Below are 22,935 nucleotides of genomic sequence, written 5' to 3'. Positions count from 1 at the left end.
TGTTGCTGTCATAATGCTGCTGCTCCGCTGTCACTTCCTGTTCTGAATCACTGAGGAAGGTGAGTCTCAGTGAGACCCCAGCAACTCTCCCTGAGTCTGGGACCGCTCTGGTCCAAGATGGGCCAGTTTCTATCTTCGGCTTTCTTTGAGGGCTCACCGGGCACAGTGTGGCATGACAAGCTTTGTGGAGGCGAACACAAGGGAGCCGGGGAAGCAGTCCTTGTCCTCCAGGACCAAGTAATGTATTGAGAAGAAAAAAAGAAACTTGCATGAAGACACAGTGCAAGATGCACATGTGTTAGAGCAGCCACGTAGACAAGATGTCTCAGGGAGAGGGTGATCCTGGAGGAACCCTGGGGGGTTGGGGGATCAGGCCAGGTTCAGTGGTGTCCCTCTACCACCAGAGAGCTATGGGGCAGTGAGCCAATGGCACTTACAGATACTTCATGGGATTTACTAAGACAATAATTTGGGGTGGAAAGGTATAAACAGCAATCCCAGGACAGCCTTTGAGTGATTAAAATCAGATAAGTAGAGAGTGTCTGGGTGGCTCAGTGGGTGAGTTTCTCAGATCGTGATCCCAGGGTCCTGGAATTAAGACCCGCACTGGGATCCCTGCAGAGAACCTGCTTCTCCCTCTACCTATGTCTCTGCCTTTCTCTGTGTCTCTCATGAGTAAATAAATAAAATCTTAAAAAAAAAATAGATAAATAGAAGTTAAAAATGTCACATAAAAATAACTTCTTAAGCAGTTGGGATAACTAATTTTGGGATGTGTATACGTGTATTCCACTCCCTATGAAAAAAAAAAAAAACCACAAGCAGAAAACTCCTAAAATTTTAACTGAAAGAACTGTTCTTTCTACTCTTTATATTAGTTTCTACTTTATCGTCTGCAGTTTTCCACTAGCTTTCCTTTTTAATTATGTACGAAGTATAAATATTTCCTTAGATCTTCCAGGCCTCTGGATTCTTAAGTTGAACTTTTAGTGCCTGATGGTGAATGTAATACTTTCTGGATAGTCTGATGTTTTGATAAGCCTCATAAAGTTTAATATCCTATAGGAGTCCAGAGCCTCTCCAGGACATTCCATACTAGAGAGGTCTCCGTGGAAAAACTGCATAATGCTTCAGAGAAGACGTCCATGCCTACTTATCATTTTTATAATAGGTCATAACATAAAATAAATATTCTATAGTGATACCTTACTAATCTTCCCCATTTCTGTGTGTAGTTACCTAGTCGGGTGCTATTTAAATTCAGTAGACATGCCTAGAGTGCAGGCATGTAAAGAACATAAAGATCAAACAGGAATAGAACGGATCTCACTGTGCACATGATCCTCATTGTCCACAAGGCTGGAGAAGACGGTCTGATACAGGAGACCCTTGACTTTCACGAAGCCTGTTTTCCAGATGGAAACCTCACAAATATCTGGAGTTTGGAGAATACCACTACATAATAGGACTTTCTCCATATGCTGCAGTGGAATATAATTAGAATTATTTTTTAAAAAACAACAACAAAATCTATCATCCTTTAATGAGAATGGTTAATTTACAGAACAATAAAACTGTAATTCTAAACCATAGGAGAGTGTTTGGCTCACTAAAAGTGCTTAAGATGTTTTAAATTAATCATCTAATCATTCAGTGTAGAATTATAATTCTGAAGTATGGGTGGAGGGGTGGGTTGAGCTGGAATTTCCTAAATGATGCTCCACTTGGTACCCAGGAGCCCCTTGTTTTGTGATTTAAATCCATGCCTTGATAGAGGAACCAATTATTACATATCATGGAACTTGCCATCAGTCACCAGTCGTTTAAAATGCAAATGTCATATCCTAGGAGCCAGTGATCTACTATCCTAGGAGCCAGTGATCTACTATATGAAAGTACACTTTCATCTCTAATGCAGTCGGTTTTTCATGGTTCTGTAATCCCGTGAAGTCCTAGTGTTGTTGGAGGAAGTTCTTTTTTATTGCGGGATTATTTATGATAGCCAAATTCTAGAAGCAGCCCAAGTCTCCATCAGTAGAGAAATGGATAAAGAAGATGAGGTATGTGCATACAGTGGATTAAATGGATTAATCATCCATTAAAAAGAATGAAATCTTGCCATTTGCAACATCATGGATAGAACTAGAGTGTATAAACTTTAGGGAAATAAGTTACTCAGAGAAAGACAAATACCATGTGATTTCAGTCATGTGGAATGTAAGAAAACCAGGCACGCAAGCAAACAAAAAGAGTAACAAACGAAAAAACAGACTCTTTAACTGTAGAGAACAAACTGATGGTCACCAGGGGGGAATGGGTGAAATAGGTGATGGGGATTAAGAGTACATATAACATGATAAGCACCGGGTATAGAACTGTTGAATTGCTATATAGTACACCTGAAGCTAATGTAAACCGATATGTTAATTAGACTGGAATTTTTTTTAATATTTATTCATGAGAGACACAGAGAGAAAGGCAGAGACATAGGCAGAGGGAGAAGCAGCCTCCCCACAGGGAAGCCCAATGGGGGACTTGATCCCAGGATCATGCTCAACCACTGAGCCACCCAGGTGGCCCGATTACACTGGAATTAAAAGAAGAACACTTAAAAAGAAGGGAGTCCTTTCAAAAGAGGCAAAGTGTATTATCCATGGATCAGTCAAGATGTGCCATGAGATGCTCCTCTCGTTTCTGAACTGTGTTTTAACATTCATGGGAACTAATTGTTTCCTCCCCCTCGATGACTCCTGTGTTGAGTAAGACAGACGAAGGCTATTAAAATAATGACTAACTCTGCCCTGTGCTTACCTGCCTCAAAGGATATTTTATTTGCTTTTCCTTAGTGATCCTTACACGTGTCAGTAGCCCCATTTTGCCGCTGAAGGAAGACTCAGTGGCTCCCCACAGTCACAGAGCAGCTGAGCGCAGGGCAGGGACACCTCTCCGGGTTCCTGGCCGTCTTGTGACTCGGCCACCTCGGCCTTCCTCACAGCCAGCGCTCGCCACGCTCTTGTGCTCTGTAGTTTACAAGGCGCACAGATGCACTTGAATCTGATAGGATCTTCCCCACACCACTCATGAAGTCCACAAAGCGGGATCCTCTTATTTCACTTGCATTACCAACATTTCTGTGTTTTATTCCCTCCCCCTCCATTTTCATCAGGCAAAAGCCAAAGAAGAGAAACTAAAGAAGTGTGGTGAAGATGAGGAAACTGTCCCATCAGAGTACAGATTAAAACCAGCTACGGTACGTTGTCAGCCGCAGTGCCTAACAGCATAATCCTCCTCTTGCCTCCACATCATGTTTTGTTGGGTCTGACCCAGTTCATATCCATGTAAAACCCCACTCTCTAAAGTTACTTAAGGGATAGTTTCCTAAGTGGTAACCGTGTGTGCTCATTCAAATTAGCACAAATGCAAGTGTTACGGCTGTCAGTGATGCACAACGTAGGTCCTTAACCTTAAAGCCCAAGGATCAATTTGGGAATATTGTTTTCTAGAACTGCCGTGTGGATAAGAGCAGCATAGACCTTTTAAGGGGTAGATGTGAATGTACAACTATTTACCAGTATCCTCAGTTAAGGTGGTTTTATTGTTGTTGGCTTTGGTTTAAAGTGAGGATGGTGGACCGACTCCTATAGTTGTACTTGTAATTTATCTTTGAAAAAATACACACCAATGCTTGACAAAAGGCTTCTCAGTTTTAGAAAGAGTCTGGATTACATGTCTCCAGAATACGAAAACAGAATTGAGGAATGAGATCTATCTCTTCACCCTGGGTTGGAGAACGGAGACTTTTTTTTTTTTTTTTATAAATAGCTCAAATCTTTATTCTAATACTTGATAAGAAAAAGAAAAAAAAGCCTGAAGATTTATTCACTCAAATATAAGAAATTCACTCAAATATATGTATACAATGGAATATTACTCAGCCATTAGAAACAACAAATACCCACCATTTGCTTTGACATGGATGGAACTGGAGGGTATTATGCTGAGTGAAATAAGTCAATCGGAGAAGGACAAACATTATATGGTCTCATTCATTTGGGGAATATAAAAATTAGTGAAAGGGAATAAAGGGAAAGGAGAGAAAATGAGTGAAAATATCAGTGAGGGTGACAAAACATGAGAGACTCCTAACTCTGGGAAACAAATAAGGGGTAGTGGAAGGGGAGGTGGGTGGGGAGTGGGGGTGACTGGGTGATGGGCACTGAGGGTGGCACCTGGTGTTATGCTATATGTTGGCAAATTGAACTCCAATAAAAAATTTTTTAAAAAAATTCACTCAACAAATCACTCAAATATAAGGGAGAAAAAAACCAATCTGTCTTCTCATATCCTGAAATTTCCCTAAAACAAACTTAATGGGACAAGAAAACGAAATGTTCTATTTCATTTTCAGTGAATTTTCTATCTTATTTTCAGGATAAAGATGGAAAACCTCTATTGCCAGAGCCTGAAGAAAAATCCAAGGTTAGGAAATGATTCTTCTGATAATTAAAGAACAAAAGCACTGTAAAGTATAAGTTGAGATAATTTAGACAGGATTTCACCGTGGAGACTTTAATGCCAACCTAGTATTGGAGAGAGGGAAACTTGTGATGGCGACACTCCTATCACTGACTCCTTTTCACATATTTTCATGATTCCCCTCATGAATTATTATGAGAGTGTTACCAGTTTTCTAGGTGACATTCATTGGACTTTAGGAGCTGAAGTCAAGAGAGCCTCAAATTAGATTGTTTGCACTTCAGAGTTTGATTGTAATTGTGATGTCATGATACTCTAATGATTCTATAACTGTTTAAGTTGGTATCAAGCGGCATATTTAGCTGTTAGAATACAATGAGCAGCAACATTTATTAGTCACTTACTTACTCTGTGCCTGACACCATATCGATTGCCTTTCATACGTTACCTCTTTGGGTGCTTGTTGGATGAAGAAGGTGCTATTATCATTCTCATTTTACATGTGAGGAAACTGAGAGGCAGAGAGGTGATGCAAGTCACCCAAGGTCACACACCTAGAAAATAGCAAGGGCAGTGCCGCAAAACTCAGGCTGTCCGGAACAGAGGCATGGCGTCCCAATCACCTACAGCTATAGATGACTGGTATTAATCAAAATTTCCACATGCTCTAAATGAATTTCATCTGAAGCAGCTAGGGATAGGAGAACTTTCCAAACTTTCCTGCCCAGATCCCACACAGTCATGGGAAAGGAGTATATGATCTCTGTCTCCTGAGCTATTCAGAAGGAAGTCATTAGGAAATAGTAAAAAAAAAAAAAACAATCCCATAAGAAAAAAGCTTTTATACGGATCTTCACTGAAAAGAACTGGCAGTTTTATTTGAATACAATTCTTCAGAAATCGAAGTAAACTTTTGACTAAGTGAATCATTTTTGTGGTACTCAGGTATCTGGTATTCCTTGGTTGTTGCATGACATTTATCTTACATGGATAAATTTAAAAACATCCCCAATACGAATTTTGGTTTTAGATCCTAAAACATGGCCTAACACATGTTAACAACAACAAAAAAATACTTCTCTATGAAAAACTTGTTTTTAACAAATATATAGTCCCTTAATAATGTAGTGTTTCTTCTATTACAGCCCCTGAGTGAATCAGAACTCATTGATGAGCTTTCAGAAGATTTTAACCAGCCTAAAAGTAAAGGAAAACAGTCTAAGCCAACTGAAAAAACAGAAGTATGTTTCTCAAAAATAAAGGTCTCTAGTTCTGTGTTTTTTAAAAATATTGTTCCATACTCTTAAGAATGCGAGGCCCAAACTGTTTTAGCATGAAGAAGTTGATAGAGACCCATTATGCCATCCTTTTTTTTTTTTTTTAAATTTTTATTTATTTATGATAGTCACAGAGAGAGAGAGAGAGGGGCAGAGACACAGGCAGAGGGAGAAGCAGGCTCCATGCACCGGGAGCCCGACGTGGGATTCGATCCCGGGTCTCCAGGATCGCGCCCTGGGCCAAAGGCAGGCGCCAAACCGCTGCGCCACCCAGGGATCCCGCCATCCTTTTTTTTACACGCAGTTTTCATCTTGACTTTTTCTAGATGTGCTTGCTTTTCCCAAAGAGACCTCGATAGTCTTACACAATTGAAGTCCTATCATTATGCCTTCAGGGGAGCAAGCACAACCGTGCTTTCCTTTCTGTTCATCCTTCTGTAATGGACCTAGTCACAGTTGTCATCACCACTCACCTCAGGACAGCAGGGGGCCCCTGTAGGCAGTCTCCGTTAGGTCCCTCCCATATCTCTCTGCCAGAATTACTGTTTCTTAGGAGTCTTGGTAGTCACATCATTCCCCTGCTCCCACTCTCACAACCTCCCCATTCCCCACCGAATAAAAGTCCCTGCTCCTGTGTTCTGGTCCCAGCTGCCTTCCTTACCCCAAGGTGTGTCCTCCAAATACTAAACTGTGACAGTAAGTGCTTGTGTGTGTGTGTGTGTGTGTGTGTCCTTGGCTTTTCTCATGTGGTCCTTCTTTATGGAATAATGTTCCATCCTAATTCCCAACCATCTAAAATGTTAGTCATGCCTTTAAAGCTCTGCTGAAATATGGTCTTTGTCTCCTGCTTTTCCCTCCCCGAACCTTCCCACTTTTCCACACCTTCCCAAGCAGAATACATCACACGCGGGGGTCTGTTCTTTATAAATATCCCTGCTAAGATATTTATGACAAGCAAGGTGTTAGCTGTTTTGGTCTTCACCTCTGACATGTATACATAGTTTTAACTAAATAGCAAGTTCCTTGAAAGAAGAGATAGTCCCCTATTAATGATCATCTACTGAGCACCTTACATTAGGATCAACTTCTGTGTCTGGATTAAAAACTGTTTGAAATTTTACTCTTGTGATAAAATAAGATAGCCCAGTTCTCAAATTTTAGTACCAGGATCACCCGAGGGTTTGTTAAAACATAGATTGCTGGGCTCCACTTCCAGAATCTCCATAGTAGTAGTTGAATTTGCATTTGTAGCAAGGTCCTGATGCTGCTGGTCCGGGGACCATACTTTGCGAACCCCTGGGATAGTATTACTTCCTTGCGTTTGTACCTTCCTATTTACAATTGATAGGGTGCTCTTAAGTATATAAAAGAGATGGATTTATATATAAAGCATTACATTACATAGTCGGCATATTATTGTATATTCTATGAAAATAATATAAATGATAATAGTTTCTAATTTTATTGAGCTTACAGTGTTCCCAGATAGTATGCAAAGCACTGGACATGTTTTATCTCATTTAAAGCCTCATGTTGACCCTTGAGATGTAGGTACTATCATTGTTCTCATTTTACAGATGTGGAAACTGAGTCTCAGAGAGGTTAAGTAACCTACCTAAGGTAAGAGGTAAAACCAAGTTGAAATAATGGTAGAAGAGTTATAACATGCCTTGATTTATTCACTATTCAGCAATCCTTCGGCATTTAAGAAAGTCATGCTCACAGCAGCATATAATGTAGGACAGTGTATTGTTCGTGCGTTGTGCAATCTTACTAACCAGTTTTTTCTAAAAACTCTTCGTTGTACTTCTCCCCTCAGGAATCTCAGGCTGCCCCCCTAACTCCTGTGAGTGAGGCTGTGCCTCGGACCTCCATGTGTAGCATACAGGCCGCACCGCCCAAGCCGCCTACCTTGGTGAGTGATCCTCAGGGCGTGGAGCAATGTCTTGAGAGGGTAATGTTCTTCCTCCCATGTACTTGTTACTGTGTGTTACCACGTATTATTTTATTCTAACAAAATAAGGAAATGTTTTAGAGCTGTAGCATCCACTGTTCTTTTGGCTTCGGGGTATGCTACAAATCCAGGCTAGACTTAACTTTTTAATTAAACTGCTGCAAGCTGTGTTTTTCATTCAGCGTCTGAAAATCTTTCTTCCTCCTCAGCTGTTGTGGGTACTCATGCTCTTTTACTTTCCCACATCTTTCAAGCCTACTTGGAGTTCCACGGATAGCCTGCTGTGATCTTTTGTTGACTCTCCTAGTGGAATCATCTGCACCAATATCGTCATGACTTTTCCTCACTCCTGCCTGAAGGGAGGTTGAATCCATTCCTTTCCATTTTCTTTTTGGCCGTTGTATCAAGTGTGGCAGACGCTCATCCACTGACCATGGGTTCATTTCATTTCTGACCGTTGTATCAAGTGTGGCAATTTGGTAGTTGAGTAACAGCTGGTGGAGCTGCGCTGTGTTACTACAGACTCAGAGACTATCTGTACTCTGAATAGTTAACTTGTTGTAGAAGCTTTACAGTATCTTTGTATTAAACTTTCACAAGGACATTATGAATCCTGCGTGATAGATCACCTGTGTTACAGATGAGGGAAATGAAGCTTTGAGTTGGCCTTGAGCAATCCACTTAACTTTTCAGAGCCTCGATGATATAAATAAGGCTCCTGCTCTGAGCTACCTTAGCATCGAGTGTGGCTATAGCCAGATCTGAAGCTTTTTACAGTACATTTTGGTCTTTCTCATATGGGAAAAGGGCAGGGGGAACAGGGCGAAGGGATCCACCCCTAGGAGGAATTAGGAAATACAGAAGGGAGGGCATGATCATACTGAGAAGGGGGAGTAGCACCGTTTTCCTGGGGAGACCAGTGAGCTAAGGACAGGCCAGCACAAAGGAATAAAGCACATGTTGTACTTGGGTTTAGTGCATTTAGTTTGAGTAAAGGGGGTCAAGAAATTGTGAGATGTTTCCTGGGTGCCCTGAAGTGGCTGCTTCCTGCCAAGGACGTTCCTGTTGCTAAGGGAAAATCCCTTCAAAGTCCAGGGTCTCTCTTGGGATGCCTGGTGGCTCAGTGGATAAGCATCTGCCTTTGGCTCAGGTCATGATCCCAGGGTCCTGGGATTGAGTCCCCATTAGGCTTCCTGTGGGGAGCCTAATTCTCCCTCTGCCTGTGTCTCTGCCTCTCTCTTTTCCTCATGAATAAATAAATAAAATCTTAAAGGCGGGAGGCAGGGTCTCCCTCCTGCCTTACACAGGACTCAGCCTCTTTTTTTTGAGGTGTCTGGGCACGCTCCAGAACTTGGACATGGTGGGAATGAAGCCACAGGCCATGGTGGTAAAGACTTAGGAGAGGAGGAGAGAATGTGGGATGACAGAGTGAAGGAAATAAGAACAGAGGTGGTGAGTGGAATAAAAAAGACAATAGCCAACATTCCAGAGCAGAACTCTGTGACCTAAACATGTGCCCTCTGCCTCCCGTGCCTTTAAGGGTTCCTCTTCCTTTCCCACTTTACCTTGACTGTAGGGCCGCCAAGCATCGATGTTCAGTGCACACAAAAGAGCTTTTTTTCCATTCTCTGATGATCTTTTCTGGGCATCTGCTCCATCAGCTCTAGGGACCACGGTTGCCGAGATTACCATCACTGAAGTTAGTTGACATTTCTGGAATTGGGACACCCATGGGTGCCAGAAAGAATAGCTGCGGAGTGTGACAAAGGTCAGAGGACCCAAGATGGACTCGAGGATTAGTGAGCAAAAAGACACAAAGAGCAGAGGAAGGAGATGAATGTGTGTCCTGTATGGTTCTTGTTCATGTAAAAAGAAAGTTTATTGAGGAAATGCAGAAACCTGAGTTCTAGTTGTGAATTTGACAACATGAAATATTACAGATACTGAAGTTTCAGCTCTTAGTCCTGTCTCCAGAGTCCTTCATTCTTTTGTTTCTTATTTTTTTTAAAGATAGTATTTATTTATTTATTCGAGAGTGAGAATGACTAGTGCTAGTGGAGAGGCGAAGGGAGGGAGGGAGAGAGAGAGAGAGAGAGAGAAGCAAGCAGACTCCTTGCTGAATGGGAAGCCCCATGCGGATATGGGGTTTCATCCTAGGATCCCAGGACCATGACCTGAGCTGAAGGCAGACTCCTAACTGCCTGAGCTACCCAGGCGCCCCGAGATTCCTTCATTCTTAAGACTGCTGTATCTCCTAACTTTGCTGCTTCTGTTTGGTTTATTTCTTGAGGCCAGGGGAGCAGGCTTAACAGGAAGTTGTAGTTTCTAAAGGATCCTGTAGCAGAGAGTAGGAGAAAACTGAGCTCAACGTGTGAGCTTGTCTTAGATCAAGCTAGCAATTCCAATTGCTTGGTTAAGACTTTGGTCACTGCACCTCTTGCATTTTAGACGGAATTGCAAACAACTTAGATAAATCAGGGATTTTTGTTGCTCCTGGGAATAAAGTCTATGCAGGTCCAACCACTAGAGGGTGATAAATCGCCTTCCACTCAGGTTCCATACCCTCTTTGGGGATCTCTTTTGCAATGCAGCTAAGCAGAAAAACTTTTCTTATTTACGTTCATGGTTAAGACATATCCACAGAAAGACACTTTTACTCCAATAATCAGACATGCACTCCGCATGAGGTCATATAATTTTATAGGAATAAACTTCGGAGACTTTGAAATTCAGAAGCAGCTTTCATACTTTGACCAAAAGCTGCAATAAGAAATTCATTGCTACTTCAACCCAATATCTATGAATAGAAAAAAAAAAGCAGTTTAATGATAGTACTTATCCTTGTTTTATATGATGCATTCTGTTTTCTATCCTTTCATTAAAAAAAAAAAAAAAAAAGCCTCACCCGTAAACTGTTGAATTGATTTTCATGAACCATTAATGTATGGATCATGACCTGTGGTTTGGGAAAAGTCAGATCGACTCCTACCTTTTAGCCCAAACATAGTTTCCCCTTTATTTTTCCTTTGTATCATGTATTTTGTCTTCCCCCAGTTTCTTTTTAAATACGAGCATGGTGGGAGCTCACTGCATCACAAAGGAGCACATTTCCTTTTGAACAGTGGGACCCCAAGGGGACCATCCCCATTGTGCCACTCAGATTGGTCAGACACAGGCAGTCACCTGAGTCAGCATGAAGCCACCTAGACCAGTAGAAGCCATGGGAGGAACACAAGCTTCTGTGTCTCAGCAGAGGCTGTGCTGAGGCCACCACTTCCGGAAAGGGCCAGGCTTATTTCATAGAGCATTGGGAAGAATGTCCTCTCATAGGCCTTTCTGAAAATCTTTCCTGCTCCATCTCTAGAAGGATCACCATAAAAATCACTTCTTTGCTGGCTTTCTGCTTCCATTCCATGATCTTATTTCCAAACCAAGTCACTGGGTTAGATTATTGGAGTTTCTCAGTCTCAATACATGCTGTACCCACTAAATGCTTACCATAAGAAACATAAGGTCTAATTTTTAACATTTCAGGTTTCTTTGACATGGATTCTAATTCAGTTGTTAATCAAATGATTAAAAGATGACATGTACTTCTTATCTAGACCTGAAATAAGGTTGTGCCCTTCTGAATTGTCTGATGTAGTCTCTCTTTTAAAAGGAGTGATTAACTACCTACTTAGTGTATCTATGAATGTGCCTTTTAGGAAGGCATGGTGCCAGATGATGCTGTAGAAGCCTTGGCTGGTAGCCTGGGGAAGAAGGAAGCAGATCCAGGAGATGGAAAGCCTGTGGAAGATAAAGTCAAGGTAATAGCGGCTCAGTCACTTCTAGAAAGTAGCTAACACTGATGATCTACAGTCCCCAAGTAAGTTAGTCACCTTTTTTTTTTTTCCTACACCACATAACAAACTGGCTGTATCTATTAGGGAACATCCCATCCCCATTTGATAATCTAAACTGGGGTAAGCATCGACGTTGTGCTATAGTAGTGCATGGATAGCGTGCCCCTCAGGTTAGTCAAACACCTGGGCCATGTGCATGCCCTGACTCTCACGTGAGCCGTGTGCATTCCCACTGCCCAGGAGTCTTGGGAGAAGTAGCAGGTGCCCACCCTCCTCCGCATCTCGCCTTTTAGCCCAACGGGCGTAATGGTGGAATCTGAGCCCACGGAAGCAGGGGAGGCTGAGAAAGCTGAGGTTGCTGTGGGAACTCTGTACATTTGGCCATCGTATGCTCTGGCCTAACAGGGGAGTTATCTCAGATGTAGGCACTTAGGCATCCACTTCATGGAGATATATTAATAATGAAAATGGTATAATTTTAATGCAGGAGAAAGCCAAGGAAGAGGATCGTGAAAAACTTGGTGAAAAAGAAGAAACAATTCCTCCTGATTATAGATTAGAAGAGGTCAAGGTAAACATAAAAACCTAAAAAAGGGACAAGGAAATAGGCCTGAAATGGAAAGATCTTGTTTTTAGTGTTTCAGATGCCAAATAGTTGGTTAATACTCTGTCGGCATACCGGGTTATGACGCTGGAAAATATTCCTCAGTGACCTTTCACTCCTCCCTTAAGTGAAAAACACCTAATGCCTAAGCTACCTAATTTTTTTCTCATTTAATGACATGGTGTGTTACCATGCCAGAAAGAAAGACTAACTTAGACAACCTTTATGTAACTAGGAAAACCAAAATGAGGAATAATTATTTTCTATGGAGAAAAATTTGCAGCTCTTGGATACATTGAAAAAGGAAGGAAGCCTGTTTAACATTAAGTAGAATAATGTCTTTATTTTGAACGTACAGATGGTACAGAAACAAGTGACACAGTGGGGAGACTCCATTATGTATCTGTAGTTGAAGTGCGATCACTTGAACGGGGACACACGCCATGGACCGTAGAACAAATGTCAGTCCTCTTCATAAGATGCTCCTACTTACGCTACTTACGAGAATATTCAACTATATGTATATGTATTTATATGCATTTATATACGACTATGTACATAGGTAGCCTTGCGCCTAGTTATTTTGTATATGTGGATAAATGGGACTTACCATTCTTTTATGAACTTTACTAAAAAGCTTCAAATGTTTTAATTGTCCTGTTTCTCAGAAGCGGCACTAAGAGGCATGTGAGATTTGGCATCATCTCGAGCCATAAGGACGAGCTCCTTAGGGCAAGAATTTTGTGTATCCTGGCTTCTGTGGTATTCACAGTGCTCAGAGTGTCACACGGCATTGATGCATAGGAGTTGGATGTATTGCCTATAAAATTATCTGTTTTTTTAAAGGTTTTATTAATTCATGAGAGACACAGGGAAAGGCAGAGACATAGGCATAAAATTAACCAGTTTTCAGGCAACTTTGGTGAAGACCATCTCCCAAGCACATGAGGGGTGCATCCCTGTACTCCCATCATGTCCTGTAAGTGCCCTGTCACAGCACCTTGTGTCACATTATTTCAGCCACTCACATATTTTTCTGCTGCACTAGTTTGTGGGTTTTTGAGGTCACAAGCTGTGCACGGTTGGTTTTATAGTCCCCATGCCTAGGGCATGCCTGATATGTGAGCTGTTTGTTGACATGAAGTCATTAGAGCATATTCTCTGGTGAGAGACTCTCTTTTTTTTTTCCTGAAATGATGAATCTGTTTATAATGCACAACATCAGGTCTAACCTGTAGACGCCTTACACTATGTATAAGGGTTCATACTTTGGATAAATCCCCCAGGATAAATCATGTTTTTCTCTCCCAAATAGGATAAAGATGGAAAACCACTCCTGCCAAACGTGCCCAAGGAATCGCTTTTAGTAAGCAAGCCAATTTTCCCTAAGTATATTTTTCTTACTTGGCCCTGATTGTTAATTGTGGAAGAGCGTAACTTTCTTTTTAATAAGTTGATGAGCAATAAATAGTGACATCCTTTGATGAGGTGGCATTTATTGATACGTTTTCTGATTCTTACAGCCCATGAGTGAAGACTTCCTTCTTGATGCTTTGTCCAAGGACTTTGCTGGTTCCTCAAACACTTCACCTCTTGTAAGTCTGAAACTCCTAGGTTTATTTCCTTACTTGTAGAGTGGCAAAAATAAATGGAAAGTAGTGACTCTGACATTGGAGCTGAGGAAACAGTCACAAAATTAAAGGGCCTCAACCCCACTGTAACCATGAAAAATGTGTTCTATCATGAAATATTGTCCCAGGACTGTGGATATTTGCAACACTGTAACTGATTAAACCAATGAGCATGTATTCTTTACCAAGTGTACTTACGAAAAGATAACTTAAAACTGAATTTACCCAAAAGTACATTTCAAGTAACTTTACCTGTTGGCATTTCTACAATTTATCATTTTCCATAATTGTCTCCTAGGAAAATATAGCTCTATGTAGACTAGATAGTTCCTCAAAGGGAATTCTGTTCATAAAAATTTCAGGAAATGTTGGGTCATGGTAAGCAGGTTTCTCTACTATAGGACTTTTCTAGCTTATTTATATGGAAACTTATTTTAAGTCTGTTGAAGTACCCAGATTGATGTAATTCCAAACTTTTTTTGTGGGATCTGGGCTATCGATTTACAAGGTTCGTATGTGGACAGTGGCATAGACAGTGTATCAGTTGAGCAACAGAATGAGTAGCAATTAGTAAAAATAATTCCTTGAAGTAGCTCAGTTTTTGGACTGGATGATGGCGCAGCGGTTTGGCGCCGCCTGCAGCCCAGGGCGTGATCCTGGAGACCCGGGATCGAGTCCCACGTCGGGCTCCCTGCATGGAGCCTGCTTCTCCCTCTGCCTGTGTCTCTGCCCCTCTCTCTAGCTGTGTCTCTATGAATAAATAAATAAAAATCTTAAAAAAAAAATAAATCCTTCAAAGAAGGGATTACTAACCAGTGCATGGTTCTCACTTGACCCCTATGAAAGCACCATCTCCAGGCAGTTGCAGCCACTCCATTCATGACCTTCCCCTCTTCCTCCTCCATACTAACAGATTACATTACACAGAGGCTCCCGAGTCCTGATTTAGGGAAGAATATAAAGTGAGCAGTATCCCAGGAATGTGGAATCATATCTTCACAGTGATGCAAAACAACAAATTAGGGAGAGCCCGTATTCCCTTCTTACCATCTGTATTATTATTATAACAATGAGGATTTTTCTTTTAGAAATTCAAAGAAAACGTAACAGTGAATTTTTATGCCCACCCAAGATGATGTATAGCAATGGAATGACTTGAGATAAACTATTTTTTTTTAATTCTAATCTTAGAAAATTAATCTAGCAAAGGGAAAAATTTGTTAGCGTCTATCATGAACAAAGTAGAAATAACCAATTATGATAAATGAAAAAGGTCAAAGTAAAAAATTATTTGGGGGAAAGTACCAAGAACTTTGGAGGAAAAGTATCATATTCTGACTCATGATTAATGTTCAAATATAAAGGAGTGCCTGCTGTGCAGACCATGTTCTTTGATCACAATACAACAGAAATTCTATTTTAAAAGAGAAATTTAGGGCAGCCTGGGTGGCTCAGTGGTTGGGCGTCTGCCTTTGGCTCAGGTCGTGATCCCAGGTCCTGGGATCGAGTCCCACGTCGGGCTCCCTGCATGGAGCCTGTTTCTCCCTCTGCTTGTGTCTCTGCCTCTCTCTCTCTGTGTCTCTCATGAATAAATAAAATCTTTAAAAAAATAAATAAAAATAAAAAGAGAAATTTAGGGGCACCTGAGTGGTTCAGCCAGTTAAGCGTCTGCCTTCTGCTTAGGTCGTGATGCCAGGATCCTAGGATGGAGCCCTGCTCTGTGGCGTTGGCATCCGGCTCCCTGCTCAGCTGGGAGTCTGCATCTCCCTCTACCTTCCTTCCCTTTACTGTCCCCCCTGGTTGTGCTGTCTCGCTCTCTTTCTCTCAAATAAATAAAATCTTAAAGAGAGATTTTGAAACATCCCATCACTAAAATCAATAAGTAAATTCCTAAGAGACTGTTTAAAAAATCATGTATAAAACATTTGCAAATCAAAGTCTCTTTTTAAGATGTTAAAGAGAGACAGCAACAGATAACTAGAGAGTGTGAGCAGGGAGGAGAGGGAGAAGCCAATTCCCCTTTGAGCAGGAGCCTGAGGTGGGGCTCAGTCCCAGGATCAGGGGATCATGACCTGGGCCACCCAGGCGCCAGGCAAATCCAAATCTTTGATAAGCAGCCAAAGGAGTATTCATGAGATACATTATCATAAATACCTTCATCAATAATAGAGGAAAAGAGAAATCTGATTAACCAAAGGTTTATTGGATTTTGAATTTCAAATTTAAGCTATTATTATAAATAAGCTATTATTTTACATTTAAATAAGCTTTTATAAAGTAACCACACAAAAGAAAGTAGCAATTGAGTGTAGTAGATGAAAATCACAGTCTGAGACTAAACTGGCCCACAGTTGCTTGATTTGAAATAACTAAAGTTTTATAAGATTTCAACAACTGTAAAAGAAAAAAGTCTTATAAATAAAATATGATTCGATTTTAAAATGAGAACATAAATGAGTGTAAGAATCAACATTTGGGTATTGTGAATGGCTAACATTTTTTTAAAACATTGGCAGAAATAATACAGAAAAATCTTACCAATAAAATTTAATTTTAAAATTAGACATAAGTAGTACACGATAGCAACTGAATTATTAAAAACCACTATGTGCAATAGTGTTTTTTTAAACAATGTGAAGCACACAATTCAAAGCACCTAAACAAAAGAAAAACTGAAGAGATTAGAACTGTTTTCAGACTTTGCTTCCAAGGGAAGTTTAAAATTGACTCTTAAATGTTTAACAGTAGATAGTCCCGTGCAACATATAGTCTCAAAAACTAGCCTACATAGTTGCTTCTATAAGTAATGACGATTTTAATCTTAAAACTTGATTAATATAGCATTAATAACTAAAGTCAGTTAAATCTGTAGATGTATAATTTTTAATAAACAATATAAAATTATTAAAGTAATTACTTAGCACTGTAAGAAATTAAAGATGTATTTAGTATCAGGGAAACTCCCTATAGCATAGTAGTGTATCCAATAGGAACGATGAATTATGTGTTCATATAAAAGATGTATTTCAAATTTCACAGTCATATTTTAAATAAATACCTTTAAAAAGTAGACTGTCCCTTAATGTATTAAAGAATATTTATTTAACTTCAAGAATCAAATATTCAGAATTAAGCTAGAGGCATTTCCTTTAAAAAACAAAGTATTAAAAGTTGATTTTATTGTTATTTCTGCTTAATAGTATATGAAGAATCGGTAACAGCACATGAAAAAGAAATGACAAGTATGAAAAAAGAGTATTTGTGTATTTGTAGGTATCCCTAGTTGTAGGTACCACCTTTGTAGATACCACATTGTGCATGCTGGGTACATCAGTAACAGATTGGAAAATATGGTTAGTATGAGATGTCAGAAATTAAAGAAAAGAGCAGGAGATGAACAGAAAAATGAGAACATGAAGAAATTAAAACATTTAAGATAGTTTGACTCCGTGTCCTTAAAGAATCATGACATTTCTCTAGACATTTCATGAGTCAGTTTTTATTTTTTTATGTCAGTTTTTAAACTTAAAATAGCAATAAGGTATCTTACATAATTCAACAAAATTATCCTAAAATGTTTGAAAAGCAAATGCATAAAAACATGAAAAAATACAGAAAAGCATTTTTCAGTATTTTTAAGGAAGATGAGCTGAACTAGATATAAGGTTTGATTTATATGATAATAAATTCAATTCTGATTCAGAATGCAAAGCTATAGGTCAATGGAAAAGATTGAGAAATGAACATATAGGATTTAATGTATTTTTTAAAGGAGAATAAATCTTTATTTCAGAAAGATTCTGGCATAATACACTGCTTAACATTAAGAAAAAATAACACTGAAACCACACAGCATATACCAGGTTTAAGGCAACACTCCTATATCATTATACACCTTGTATCAGAATTAAAAATATATAACCTATCTGGGCAGCCCCAGTGGCTCAGCAGTTTAGCGCTGCCTGTGGCCCGGGGCATGATCCTGGAGACCCGGGCTCGAGTCCCACGCCGGGCTCCCTGCATGGAGCCTGCCTGTGTCTCTGCCTCTCTCTCTCTCTCTCTCTCTCTCTCTCTCTATGAATAAATAAATTAAAAAAAAACTTAAAAAAAATAAAAACATGTAACCTATCTAATTGAGGCAAGGAAGGCCCTGAAAAGCAAGCATGCTCATTCATTGATTTTCACAGAATGAATTTCTAGCAACTCTGGAGAGGGACGGCAATTTGGCAGGATATAGCCAGCCCCATGAAAAGAACTGCTGTTGGAATTTATACAGAGCAACTAATTACAAAGAAGAAAGCTGAAAAACTGCAAACAACCTAAATGTACACCAAGAAATGTGTAAACAAACCATGCAACTCTAAACCATTAGATTTTTGAACATTGGGAATAATAAATTTGAATAGGAATCAGGAGAGATGGTGTGAACTGCAACTATGGAGCAGGAACGGGAATTAAAAATTGCTTTTAAGATTATGTGTTATTTTGCATCCATTTGAAGAGAATAAATAGTAATAAAGCTGTGTTAAAAAACTGTATTTAAAGGGCTTAGTCAGTGGAGCATGTGACTCTTGATCTTGGGTTTGTGAGTTCAGGCCCCATGTTGGGTGTTCAGAGATCCCTTAAAATCTTAAAAAAAAAAAAAAAAAATTAAAAAAATTTAAATCATGGCATTGCAGACATAGTTTTGTATATATTACTGAGATTATATATATATATATATATATATATATATATACATATATATATATATTGTTTTTTGTTTTTTGTTTTACAAAAGGAATTTGAAGAGGCTAACCTTCCTGCTGTCATCTCTGAAGTGGTTTCCCAAACCCCAGCTCCAACCACGCACTCTGCTGGCCTACCCCCTGATAATGTGGTAAGCAGAATCTTAGAAATAGGTTTTTGCAGCAGCAACAAGAAGACAGGGAGTAATGGAAATGAAACTAGACAAAATCATTAGGAAGATAAAGCACGTTCTGTTTTAGAAGAGATAAGGCTGGCGATCTTGGGAGATAACAGAATACTGGAAACAATTAAAGTGTTTAAGAAGTATTTTACACACGGTCCAGGATCTTTTTTTTTTTTTTTTTTTCGGTCCAGGATCTTAATAGTATTGTTGTTTTATTGGAATTGAAAAGCAGTAGTGTACATTGTGTATATATTCGAATTACTAGATTTAACAGATTCTTCAGCTTTCCTGATTATTTTCTCCTCCTCTATATTTTTCCTGACACATGCTATAAATACTACCCATTATAACTTGAACCTCAAGTTTATTTTACAGAACTGCTCAGTGTTGGAGCTCTTTCTTCTGAAAATTCAAAAATGTCATGGAAGAGCAGTTTTCCTCCATTCAGAGCAGTAAAACTTTGTCATTTTCATGTTAGCAGTATCAAAACCTCAGCATCGGTACTGTTTTAATTATTTACATGTTCTGAGGCAAGAGTGTGGGACCAAAGCCTTCCCAGACTTCCTTGATTAATTTTCTGTGCAGTACCAAATTATACATTATCGAAGCGAGGAGACCACACCACATCAAAGAGATCGCCCTAAACCAGATCCCCATCTCCTCTGGTTGAGAACAAGTGCCTCATTTGCTAGATGGAGATGAAGTAGCTTTAGTGAAGGCAACTAGGCCTACTTTCCTTTTGATGTAGCATCAAAGCTTGCTTCGTGCTGTAGTCAGAGATTCTGAACAAATTTTCATCCTGTTTGGTCAGCCTCGGGATCATCTGAAAATATCCAGAGGCCCAAATGACAAAGCCCAGACTCTGCGTGGGTAGCTCCACTGTTAACAGCTCTAATCCTGGGCTCTAACAAAAACACTTAAAACCAGTAAAACGCCATGTATGTGTGTGTCCGCCCATGAGGACCAAAGTGCCCGTGCACAGAAAGGCAGCATCATTAATAACCCAGGCTGCCGGTCGCCAAGTAGGTTTTAGAAGGACACTTTTCCTATCCCGGGTCCCGTCAGAAAGTCTAGTTTTAGTTAATATTTCATTTGAAGACCTCAAACTCAGTATAAATCTTTAAAGGAATACAGGAACTCAGGAAATAAGGTGTCATAATTCATGTGTGCTCTTCCCTGAGGAGGACATTAGACTGTCACCAGGAATGTTGCATACACTGAACCCACCATAAGGCACATTTTCCAGCAAAACAGGCCAGGAACCCCCTATTTTTTGGAGGGGCCAATTTTTTAAATTTTCCTTAGGAGAGGCATCTGGGGGGTAGAGTAGGGTAGACAAGCACATGGAAATGTTGACAGGGAAACATTAGGAGAGGGAGTACCCCTCAAGGGCCTGCCCATCTCCTTGCTGAGGACCTCATGAGTTTAGGGAAGTCTTCGTGGCAGTGGCAGGGCCGGATTTGGCTAACCAGTGACTAATTCAGATTGTGACTTCTCAGCAAAGTGACAACAAAGAACTGGACGATGCTTTGGACCAACTTTCTGACAGTCTGGGACAAAGGCAGCCTGATCCAGATGAGAACAAGCCAATAGAGGATAAAGTCAAGGTAAAAAATATATACGTGAAACTTAAGGTTTTTATAGCCTACACTATCCTATCATGCACATAAGACGGGGAAAAAAACCCACTTCTGACTTGGGAGTTTTAGCAAACAATAGGATCACTGAAGTCTCATTTTTTCCCTTCTCTAAACTTTGTTGAATATATCACCCCAATGAGAACTAACGCTGGGGCACACGTTCAGGCAAATGTCCTGTTGCTGAGACTGGACTTAGTGATGATGGAAGAGAACAGCTCTGCTTCAATTTCATGCTCTTCCCACAGTAGCTTTCCTTGGCTTTATCTGCTAATAAGCATGTATGATCTATACGACCCAGAAATGCGTGCCTTTTTTAGGATGACATAGTCTGTGCATATAGGAGCAAAGGTTTCCCATCTGTCAGAGGTTTTCCCTAGAAGCCTCCTGAGCCATCCTAACTTGGGGTTCAAACCCCTAAAGTGTTGGGCCAGGAGTCAGCCCGGGTAGAGGCGTGTCCACAAGGCACACAGTTAGCTCTACACCTTCTGTAGCAGGAGTAGGTGCTTATTCACGCTAACAATGTGTGGTACCAAGTGATCCATTTAGCTTGGAACCAGGAACTAAGTGACCAGCCAGAGGGCGTCCCAGGGCATTTCAAAGCATCATTAGTTCTTGATTCTACCTGTCACAGGAACATCAATGTGAACTTGAACTCTTTGAAAAATGAAGTAATGAGGCAGAAAAATAGAGCCTGTTCCCCCCTGCTCCTGGGAGGGGGGGACGGAATGTCATTGAATCTGTGCAGGGTGATGTAGGCGCTGCTTACCCTATAGCACGTTCTTCTTCCCCCTTCCCCTGCTCAAACAATCAGCACATTTGTTCAGTGTGCTGGTCCTTTAGGGTCGCTTATAAATGTCCAAGTTGTAAATACTTCCTCTCTAAATATCAAGGTACAGGGACTTGATCCTTTTATTTAAAGAGTGAAACTGGGCAGCCCGGGTGGCTCAGCGGTCTAGCGCCACCTTTAGCTCAGGATGTGATTCTGGGGACCCAGGATCAAGTCCCACATCGGCCTCCCTGCATGGAGCCTGCTTCTCCCTCTGCCTGTGTCTCTGCCCCTCTCTCTGTCTCTCATGAATAAATAAATAAAATTTAAAAATAAAAATAAAAATTAAAAAAATAGTGAAACTTCCATCAGGACATTAGATAGTTTATACCATTGGGTTGTATCTCTTTCCATGGTTTCTAAGGATAAATATTTCATCATTTATCTTAAAATACAGGTAGAAATTCACATGTGGATCAACATGTCAAAGCACCTGGGGTTTTTTGGGTTTTCTTTTCCCACCACCAAGGAGTTGTCAAAGTCATCCATTTTGTTGTTACTTAGAAAATAGACTTTGCCTCAGGAAACTAGAATAAATGCGTAAGGCCGCATTTTAGAAAGGATTGTCTAATTGAAGGAGTAACTATTTTATCTGTTCCATGTTTATAGGAAAGAGCTAAAGCTGAACACAGAGACAAGCTGGGAGAAAGAGACGACACCATCCCCCCTGAATATAGACACCTCTTGGATAATGATGAGGTAAGTGAAGGCAGATGTCTAGGTTAGGCATATAGCACACAGCTGCTTAAATTCAAATCTCCCTTGCGATGAACAGGAGGGGTACACTTTAACCAGAGCATAAAAATATCCCATGATGGAGGGCTTTTAATGTGTCTCTCATGAGCCCCTTGTTTAGGGTTCGGCTGATATTTATTCGAGCCAGTATCGTTTGATGTTCACCATCCTGGGCACTGTGGTGTAAAGAGTGTTCATTCACTCACTGATGCTTACCATGGATTTCAGGGCAGGTGCGCAGAAGAATTCTCGTTGCAAGAAAAGGCTTTAAAAAATAATAGTTGTAATCTGAAGCAGACAAAGGAGCTAGTACTGGTCTAATAGGGCAAATAAATAAGGCCCCTTTATTCCTCTGGACCACCCGCACCCCTATTCAGAGTAAAGGGGGGCAAAACCATATTCCTAGTCCCAAGTCCTCTTTCTGTATCTAGATATACCCTGTCAAGTCTTGGGCCGTTTGTCTCTAACACGAAGCCAGTTTTTCTTAGGTCAGCCAGGCTTATACCCTTCCCTTTCGGCTCCTCGTTACACATCTGTTCGATGATAAATAATCCTTCCCAGGCCTGTTCAGAGAGAAGCAAGGCAGCCTAAATCACATCCTCCCCATTCTGTACTAATTCATTTAGTGGGTTTGAGGACTCCGTGATTTGAAGGGTTTGCTTCAGCGTCTCAGAGAAATCAGTTCCACTTACGTGCATTCTATATCCCTGAAGATAGCAGTTCTGGACCCTGCTAGCAGCTTTGCTGCTTTTATTCCACGGGAAAAGCATTATTTAATGTCCTTGCCTGTGTATGTGGGTGAAGTCCCTGACAAGCCATACTTGTAATCCCGAAAAAAAAAAAAATCTATGCCATCCAGGCCCTTGAAATCCTTCCAAAGTATCATGAGCTTTTATCAATAAGACAGAAAAACACAAGTTACGTTTTGTAATAGTCTGAGTAGAAGTCTACTTCTACAACACATGATGGCAGAAAGTTCCTAAAGAATGGTTTCCTTCATTTCTAACCACCAGACTGTAAGGTTTATCACTTACT

General features: G+C 40.3%; 1 protein-coding gene across 24 annotated transcripts in view; it reads left to right on the top strand.

Moving 5' to 3' along the window:
* CAST (calpastatin) overlaps nucleotides 1-22,935 on the top strand; it is a 110,108-nt gene that overhangs the window by 76,108 nt on the left and 11,065 nt on the right. For 15 of the 24 annotated variants that reach the window (XM_041751477.1, XM_041751476.1, XM_041751471.1 and 12 more), the window contains 11 exons: nucleotides 3,167-3,250; nucleotides 4,432-4,479; nucleotides 5,622-5,738; nucleotides 7,573-7,668; nucleotides 11,415-11,516; nucleotides 12,040-12,123; nucleotides 13,472-13,522; nucleotides 13,680-13,751; nucleotides 18,568-18,666; nucleotides 20,199-20,306; nucleotides 21,775-21,864. In XM_041751477.1, coding sequence (XP_041607411.1) covers nucleotides 3,167-3,250; nucleotides 4,432-4,479; nucleotides 5,622-5,738; nucleotides 7,573-7,668; nucleotides 11,415-11,516; nucleotides 12,040-12,123; nucleotides 13,472-13,522; nucleotides 13,680-13,751; nucleotides 18,568-18,666; nucleotides 20,199-20,306; nucleotides 21,775-21,864 — 951 coding nt within the window. The remainder of the gene's footprint in view (nucleotides 1-3,166; nucleotides 3,251-4,431; nucleotides 4,480-5,621; nucleotides 5,739-7,572; nucleotides 7,669-11,414; nucleotides 11,517-12,039; nucleotides 12,124-13,471; nucleotides 13,523-13,679; nucleotides 13,752-18,567; nucleotides 18,667-20,198; nucleotides 20,307-21,774; nucleotides 21,865-22,935) is intronic. The other 9 variants (XM_041751478.1, XM_041751480.1, XM_041751461.1 and 6 more) reach the window with 1 other exon arrangement.

The sequence above is a fragment of the Vulpes lagopus genome, chromosome 4, assembly GCF_018345385.1.
Source record: "Vulpes lagopus strain Blue_001 chromosome 4, ASM1834538v1, whole genome shotgun sequence".
NCBI classification, from domain to species: domain Eukaryota; kingdom Metazoa; phylum Chordata; class Mammalia; order Carnivora; family Canidae; genus Vulpes; species Vulpes lagopus.
This window is presented reverse-complemented; position numbering and strand designations above follow the sequence as displayed.